The sequence below is a fragment of the Vigna umbellata genome, chromosome 6, assembly GCF_029865625.1.
Source record: "Vigna umbellata cultivar VRB3 chromosome 6, Vumbellata_1.0, whole genome shotgun sequence".
Taxonomy (NCBI): domain Eukaryota; kingdom Viridiplantae; phylum Streptophyta; class Magnoliopsida; order Fabales; family Fabaceae; genus Vigna; species Vigna umbellata.
The window spans coordinates 20,933,281-20,942,579 of record NC_142170.1 but is presented as its reverse complement, the minus strand read 5'-3'; the positions used below and the strand labels follow the sequence as shown (position 1 = coordinate 20,942,579).

General features: G+C 42.6%; 1 protein-coding gene across 1 annotated transcript; it reads left to right on the top strand.

Annotated features, from left to right (window-relative positions):
* The first annotated feature begins 3,673 nt into the window (after nucleotides 1–3,673).
* LOC148196952 (uncharacterized) lies at nucleotides 3,674–6,882 on the top strand. The gene is made up of 5 exons (XM_088093552.1): nucleotides 3,674–3,793; nucleotides 4,973–5,065; nucleotides 5,140–5,688; nucleotides 5,731–5,827; nucleotides 5,924–6,882. Exons 1-5 carry the CDS (start codon nucleotides 3,674–3,676, stop codon nucleotides 6,880–6,882), a joined length of 1,818 nt encoding a protein of 605 aa, XP_087949678.1.
* The last annotated feature ends 2,417 nt before the right edge of the window (nucleotides 6,883–9,299 follow it).

The following is a 9,299-nucleotide window of genomic DNA, read 5'->3' as shown; positions in this document are numbered from 1 at the left end:
ATATATTTTGTTTATTTAGAATTTTATTTTAGGGGATAATTAAACATTTTTGAAAACCACATCATACTCGTGCATTTAGTTAAAGGTACTGCCTTAGAGCAGGCGTTGTAGGGTGCTAACACCTTCCCTACGCGTAACCGACTCCCGAACCCAGAATCTGGTTCTTGTAGACCATGCCTTATCCTTTTTATGGTTTTTCCGTAGTTTTCCAGAATAAACTATGGTGGCGACTCCAAAATCTCTTTTTTAAAACCCGTTTCTTTTTGGATCGTTGTCCCGTCGCGATTCCGGTTGCGACAGATGGCGACTCCACTGGGGACCCTTTTTAGAGAGTCGAGCCATTTAATTAGATGCGCGAATTCGATGTGGTTTTGCTTTGTGTTTTTCTTTCCCTTTTCTCTATCTATGCTTGATATTTGGAATAACTGCAATAACAGTGGAATATTGAACCCTAAGGTAGACAATATTTTTATATCTGCCTGGGGAATTTTTCTGGTTGTTTTGCAGGTGAGGGTTTGGATGTGCATGATGTTCTCCCTTCACACACACACTTTCGGCATATCATGAGTGGGGCCCTATACCCGGGTCTGGGCGTAACTTAGAATTAGAGGAGTTGTGTAGCGGTGTCACTCTGGGATGTACTTCCTGTTTGGCTATCGTGAGAACTCCAGCTAGAGTCTGTTCTCTTCATATGTGTTTCCACACCTAGTTGATTACTCGACTGTTGTGGAGATGCTATGAAGGGGGCCATAGCTCTAGTAACCTTTGACCTTTAGGTTCAGGTAACCATCCTTGTGAGATTGCATATACTTGACCTTGAACTCAAAGTAGTGAACCTTTGTTAGGGCACGATGGGAGGAATATGTATTTCTGTAATCCTCACGCTGTTTGTTTTTTTAATAATGATATTACATTTCATACCATGCATGTGATTTGTTTCGTCATGTTGTTTTATTATCATGCATCATATTCATACATCATTTAGTAACATGTTAATTTTAAGGGAAATCACAGGTACCTACTTGACTTCATACGAGATGGATGTTAACACAAGATCCGATGCTACACGGCACACCGACTCTTCCGATTTAAGAAAGAAGTATAGTCTAAGGACCCATGTTGGAAATTTGACCGGGCTGATAAACTTGGGTAAAAGGCTTAAGACTATAAAAAGAGAAACCTTTCAGAGAAGATATGGAAATTTGTTGAATTTAATGGAGGTTGAAGTACAAATACCCGCTATCACAGCCTTGGCACAATATTATGATTCTCCGCTTCGATGTTTCACATTTCAAGACTTTCAGTTGGCGCCAACCATAGAGGAGTTCGAGCATATCTTGGGTTTGCCACTAGAGGGCACCACTCCCTATCAACATTTAGAGCATCATGCCTCTATACCCACCATTGCTGCCATCATGAAATTACATCCCAAGGAGATTGAAGACAGGATGATGATGAGGAATCAATTGCATGGGTTATCACAGGGATATCTAGAGCAGTATTTACATCACCTGGCTGATAAAGAGGATTGGGAAACTTTCATGGATGTATTAGCCCTCACCATATATGGCATTGTCTTGTTTCCCAAAATAGAAGAATTCGTGGATTACACCGCAATAGACGTCTTTGTGGCGAGTAAAACCAGATCAGAGAATCCTGTAACAGCAATTCTTGCGGATGTTTATGGGACCTTGAGTTTTTGCCATGAGAGAAAGGGAAAGAAGATTCTTTGTTGTTTACCGGCGTTGTATACATGGATGACAACGCGCGTGTTTAAGGAAATGGTCGACATTAAGAGTCTATCGGAGACTTTGTCACACCAAGGGCTTAAAGGTAAAGGAGGAAACGATTGGGCCCGATTCCTTGCCGGCTTGAGCGAAAGAAGTATAAAATGGCGCCTTCCTTGGCTCGGAAATAGACTGGCTATACAACATTGTGGTAGTTTTCCTAATGTGCCTCTCATAGGTGCCCGGTACTGTATCAATTACAACCCCCTTTTGGTGCAAAGACAATTTGGGCATCATATAAAAGGGGCACCTTCATCAGATTACCTTGCTACCCTATTCATTTATTACGAAGACGGGCATTTCATCGAATTGTTAAGAAAGGTTAAAAGCGCCTGGGAAAATGTTGTTCGAGTAGAGAAGGACTTGAGGGATGGAGTAGTGGATAGCAGGGTTAGTTATCACACCTGGATTCTGGAGAGAGTGAAAGTAGTCAAGTTGCCTTTCAAGCCAATCAAGGATCAAGCAGCTAGTGCTGGACCATCCCAAGCCCCAGAAAGTGAAGAGGTGCAACAATTGAAGGCTGAGATGGAGAAATTGAAGGTGAGAAATGCTAGGTTGGAAAACGAATTACAAAGGGCGCGTAATGATCTTGTGGATATGAGAAATGATAATGAAGAAAAGTCGCGAGCTTATGAAAACATTGTCAAAAGCCAGAAGGCTGAGAGGGATTATACATTTCGAGTGAAACAGGATCTAGTGGCCGCGAGTAAGGAATTATCCATGAGGGTAAATGAGAAGAAGGTGGCTTTAGAAGAGGGAAAGCAGTGGAAGCATCTCTACGAAGAAGCCAAAAGAGATAAGCGAGAAGCCCTGTAGAGACTAAGAGAAGCGCAGGTGCAGGTAGAAAAAGCGGGGCATGAGATGAAAGAGATGGCCATGTCGTTTGAGGCGGATATGAACCGGGAGCGTTGGAAGCTAGCAGAAGCAGAAGAAGAGCATCGAACTCTGATAAAACAAATGGAGGAATATATTGAGGAACAGGAGGAGCGATGGAGGTCGATAGAATTTGAAGAAAGGCATAAGGCCTTGATAAAGCAAATGAAAGAGCACATCGCAGAGCAAGAAATGGCTGTAAAGCATTGGAAGGAAAGCTTCTCTCAGTTGGCTGCTTTGGCAAATGGGGCAATTGAAGACATCCCCAGGATGGTGTCGAATGCTGAAGCTAGTACTCATTTTCGTAATTCACCAGCGGAAATAGAATTGTTTATTAATCATTGTAAATGGTTGGTGGGAGAGATGAAATCTTTCATTGCCCGGGCGCGGGATTGATGTACATCATAATTGTGTTTTGTTCCTTAGACGATGTAATGGATCAAATTTTCTTTAAATGAAAGATAGGGGATGTTTGTTTGGTATCGGCTTGTGTTAATTTGCCATCAGTATTGTCATCGTTATCCTATGATTTCCACTTATCACTAGCATGCATCATGTTTTCTTTTGTTTTGCATTTTTCATCCTTATCTAATTTAATTTAATAAAAAATAATCATCAGTACAAGTGAGAGAACAACGGCAAGTTTTCCACGACATCCGTACAGGACCAGAGCTAACTCGAAGGTCATGGAGAATTGGGAGCAGTCACACGAATCTATTAAGGCTGATGTCAGCCAGTTGAAGGATCAGATGGCCCAGATTTTGGCGGCTCTCGAAGCCCTGAAGACTACGGGAGGGGCGACGCCTGTGCAAGTTGAGGGAAGTGCTCAATATTACCCTCCGTTGTTCAATGCTGGGAGCCAATCTGTTTCGTTCCCAATGTATGGATTGCCTCCAGGTTACACCCCACCTGTGGGAGAATACACAGAAGGGGAGCAGACTTCATTCTCTTTCCCTATCACTGCCAACGTGCCGCCAATCAGTACTCAGGGACCTGTTGTAATGTCCGCACCTATGGTAAATGAAGGAATGCATGCAAACATGTCTGATAGAATACGTGTAACTCCGGTGCCACCTGTGATTACCGGAGAGGGCTTTTCTACAGGGGCTGCACCACATACCTCGTTTCAGGGGGTAATTAGTAATGTCGACGGAGCAAAGGATAAACTTGAGAGCCTAGAGGCAAGATTGAGGGCTGTTGAGGGGTATGAAAGTTATGGATTCGGAGATGTTGCCAGATTGAGCTTGGTTCCTGGCGTCAGAATACCACATAAGTTCAAGGCGCCAGATTTTGAGAAGTATAAGGGAAATACATGCCCAAAGAGCCATCTGACCATGTTTTGCAGAAAGATGGCTGCATATGCTTATGATGATATGCTGCTCATCCATGTTTTTCAAGATAGTTTGGCTGGAGTGGCATTAAACTGGTATACCCATTTGGAGTCGACTCGAATTCGTTGTTGGGCGGACTTGGCTGATGCTTTTGTGAAACAGTATATATACAATACACATGTTGCGCCAAATCGTTTACTGCTGCAAAACATGTCGAAGAAAGACAACGAAACTTTTAAGGAGTATGCTCAGCGGTGGAGGGAATTGGCTGCACAAGTTGAGCCACCGTTGTATGATAGAGAAATGGTGGCAATGTTTGTAAATACGCTCCAACCACCATTTTATGAACATATGGTGGGGAATGTATCTTCAAATTTTGCCGATATCATCGTGATAGGCGAGCGAATAGAGATCGGGTTGAAAAATGGAAAGATTGCATATGGCTCGTCGGTGGGTGCAAATTCCAAAAAACCCAATTTCAACTCAGGGAAAAGAAAAGAGGGAGATGTGCATGCAACATCTGCAACCCCCGTGTGGAGAGGTCAGGCTCCCACTCATAACTATCGACCATACTGGGGTCAACATCCACATGCAGCTAACGCGTCATTCGGTCATCAAATTAGGCCTCAACAACCAGGGTACTATCAACCACAATACATTCTGACGAATAATTGGAGGGGAGGGGCAAACGTAGGTTCCAATATGAATGTGGGTCCCAATACTTATCCAAGAAGGAACCAGGAAAGAAATTATGTTAACTTTACCCCAATTCCTACAACTTATACGGAATTATTGCCTCATCTTATCAAACAAGGTCTGGTTGTCGTTTGTCCCCTGAAGCCTTTGCACCCTCCGTACCCAAGAGGTTATGATGCAGATGCAAAGTGTAGTTATCATGGAGGGGCCGCTGGTCATTCCACTAAGAGGTGTCTGGCTTTCAAGCATAAAGTGCAGACTCTAATTGATTCTGGGTGGTTAAAGTTCCAAGAGGATAAGCCTAGTATCGAGTCCAATCCTTTATCTGGGCATGGAAGCGCTTCGACGAATGTTGTCGAAGTGAAAGAACATGAGCTGGTGAGAAATGTGAAAGAAGTCAGGAGCTCTAGGAGGTTTATTTTGGAGGCGTTGCTGAAAGTGGTATCTTGAAGGGTGATTATGATGAAAGTATGGCATGCGCGCTCCACCCAGATGTTGAGCACTCTATTGAGGAGTGTGTTAAGTTTGAAGAAATTCTGCAAGACCTGCTAGATCGTGGTCTGATGCAGGTATGCTACAAGAGGGAGGAGGGAGATGTATTTGCACAAACTGGTGATGAATCCGACATGATTTTACCAGAACCATTGGTGATTCATTTCACTAAGACTACCTCTATCCCACCAACTCAAGGAAGGTCGCCCGTTGTTATCCGTGTACCAGCTCCTTTTCCTTACAAGAACGAAAAAGCCGTCCCATGGAGATATGGGACGCATGCGTCAAGCGAAGCACAAAGCGTTGACCCTGTCGTCAAAAACATATCAGGGATAGGTGGAATGACTAGGAGTGGTCGAATTTTCACATCGCCAGAGTTGGCACGAGAAAGGGTTAATGATAAGGAAGCAACGATGGCCGCGAAGGCAAAAGAATTCTTAAAAGGGAAGGGTGCACAGACAGAGGAGATCCCCGACAAGGAAGAGAGGAGAGAAGTTTCTGAAGAGAAGGCTTGCGAATTTTTAAAATTCATACAACAAATTGAATATAAGGTGGTGGAACAGTTAAACCGTATGCCTCCTCGTATATCCTTGTTAGACTTGCTCATGCATTCGGCATCACACAGAAAGTTGCTAATGAAGATACTCAGTGAGGCTCACGTGGAGCAAGGTATTTCGTTGAATAAATTCGAGGGTATTGTTGGCAATATTGTTGCTAATAATTATCTCACCTTTACGGATGAAGAGATACCTGCTGAAGGAAGAGGGCATAACAAGGCTCTTCACGTCTCTGTGAAATGCTTGGATCATGTTATAGCGCGTGTTTTAGTGGACAATGGGTCCTCTTTGAATGTTATGCCGAAAGCAACCTTGGAAAAGCTACCTTGCGAAGGAATGCATATGAGGCCGAGTTCAATGATTGTGAGGGCGTTTGATGGTAGTAAAAGAGAAGTGATGGGAGAGGTGGAATTACCAATGCAAGTTGGCCCGTGTGTCTTTCAAATAACATTCCAGGTTATGGATATCCTGCCAGCTTATAGTTGTCTGTTGGGGCGCCCATGGATCCATTCGGCTGGAGTTGTGCATTCTACACTACACCAGAAGTTGAAGTATGTGATGGGAGATAAGCTGGTGATAGTATCAAGAGAAGAAGATCTTCTTGTGAGTGGGCCATCATCCACGCGCTACATCGAGGTGGCTGAAGAAGCTCTCGAGACAGCCTTCCAATCGTTGGAGATTGTGGGAAATGCTTGTGTGGAGCCGTTTCCAGTAAATCCTCATCTATCATGTGCTTCTATTATGATGGCCAAGATTATGCTGAAAGAGGGCTATATATATGGGGAAGGTTTGGGCAAATATCGGCAGGGGCGAGCATTCCCTCTAGAAATCGTTGAAAACAAGAACAGATATGGCTTGGGGTACAAACCTACCAAGGAAGACAGGAAAAGGATGATTGAAGAAAGAAAAGAACGCAGTCTAGCCCGTGCAGAAAGACGAGAGCCCAGAGAGAGCAAAATTCACATTGTTGACATCAAGGAGAGCTTCCGCAGTGCTGGGTGGATCAACACTGGCCAGATAGCAGCTGTGGAGGATGAAGAAAGGCCTCAAAGTTCGAGCTTTGTGTGGGTTTGCTCCCCTGATACTCAACTCAGCAATTGGGAAACACTGGATTTACCTGTGATGCTTAATGTGAACAAAATGTAATAGTTTTAATTAAGCTTATAGTTTAGATTGGGGCTTTAGAACTGAGGTTTTGCGGATTGATTCTTTTTTACTTTTCACTCAGCGTGATAATAAAGTTGCATTTCATCATCATTTGGCATTTTTCTTTGTTTATCTTATTTATTTATACTTTTTCATAAATTTAAATGATGCAGATGTGACAATGATTGTTTTGAAAATAACGATATCAATGTTCCTAATTTTGAGCACCCTATCAATAATACGGAAGATGATTTCGAAGATGATGTGGAACTCTCTCCAGAATTGTTGAGATTAGTGGAACAAGAATCTAAGGAGATAAAACCCCATCAGGAGGAGATTGAAATACTCAACTTGGGAGAGAAGGATGAGATAAGGGAAGTGAAAATCAGTACTAGTATGAAAACGGAAGTGAGGGAAAGTTTGCGTGCCCTGTTGAAGGAGTTTAAAGATGTGTTCGCGTGGTCTTACAATGACATGCCGGGTCTAGACACCGATATTGTGCAGCATAGGCTCCTACTCAAACCAGAATGCCCTCCAATTAAGCAAAAACTAAGAAGAATGAAGCCGAAAATATCACTAAAAATTAAAGAGGAGGTCCAAAAGCAATTTGACGCAGGATTTTTGGCTGTGGCAAGATACCCACAATGGGTAGCGAATGTTGTACCAGTGCCTAAGAAGGATGGGAAAGTTCGGATGTGTGTTGACTATCGTGATTTGAATCGTGCAAGTCCGAAGGATAATTTCCCGTTACCACACATCGATACTCTGGTTGATAATACGGCCAAATTTTCGTTATTTTCGTTCATGGATGGATTCTCGGGATATAATCAAATTAAAATGGCACCGGAAGATATGGAAAAAACGACCTTTATCACGTTATGGGGAACATTCTGTTATAAGGTGATGTCTTTCGGACTCAAGAATGATGGAGCAACATACCAAAGGGCAATGGTGACACTCTTTCATGATATGATGCATAAGGAAATTGAAGTCTATGTGGATGACATGATTTCAAAGTCGGAATCAGAAGAGGAGCATATTTTCAATCTAAGGAAATTATTTGAGAGACTGAGAAAGTACAAACTCAGGTTAAATCCTGCCAAATGCACGTTTGGAGTAAAGTCTGGAAAATTGTTGGGCTTTATTGTCAGCCAAAGAGGGATAGAAGTTGATCCGGACAAAGTAAGAGCGATAACGGAAATGCCTGCGCCCAGAACAGAAAAGGAGGTTCGAGGTTTTTTGGGAAGATTGAACTACATTGCTAGGTTCATCTCCCAATTAACTGCTACTTGTGAACCAATGTTCAAGTTACTACGGAAAAATCAGGCGGTAGTCTGGAATGAAGATTGTCAAGTTGCTTTTGAAAAGGTCAAACAATACCTGCAAGACCCTCCTGTATTGCGTCCACCTATGCCAGGAAGACCGCTCATTTTGTATTTGACCGTATTGGATAATTCAATGGGTTGTGTATTGGGTCAGCATGATGAAGACGGGAAAAGAGAGCATGCTATATATTACTTGAGCAAAAGATTCACAGATTGCGAACAACGATATTCGTTGTTAGAGCGAACTTGTTGTGCACTGGCGTGGGCTACTCATCGTTTAAGGCAATACATATTAAGCCACTCTACTTGGTTGATATCTAAAATGGATCCTATCAAGTATATTTTTGAAAAGCCCGCTCTCACTGGAAGGATAGCTCGATGGCAGATGCTACTATCGGAGTACGACATTGTATATGTTACTCAGAAATCTATCAAGGGTAGCGCTTTAGCGGAATATTTAGCCCATCAGCCCATTAATGATTATCAGCCAATGCAACCTGAATTTCCTGATGAAGATATCATGGCTTTATTTGCTGAGAACAAAGAGGACAAAAATGAAAAAGCCTGGACGGTATTATTCGATGGGGCCTCGAATGTAATGGGGCATGGAATAGGGGCAGTGCTTATCTCTCCTAAGAATCAATACATTCCAATGACGGCAAGGTTGTGTTTTAATTGCACGAATAACATCGCTGAATATGAAGCCTGTGCCATGGGTATTCGAGCAACAATTGAGTCTAAAGCAAAAATTCTGGATGTATATGGAGATTCAGCTTTGGTCATCCATCAATTGAAGGGAGAATGGGAGACTAGGGATACTAAATTAATTCCATACCAAGCTTACATCAGGGGATTAATTGAGTATTTCGATTCCATCACGTTTAATCATATACCGCGAGAAGATAATCAATTAGCAGACGCATTGGCTACCTTGTCATCGATGTTTGAAGTTGATCAAGATGCAAAATTGCCAATGATTGAAATGAAGAGTCATGCGAAGCCAGCGTATTGTCATTTCATCGAAGAGGAGGTAGATGGTAAACCTTGGTACGTTGATATCAAGCATTATCTTAGGACCCGAGAATATCCAGA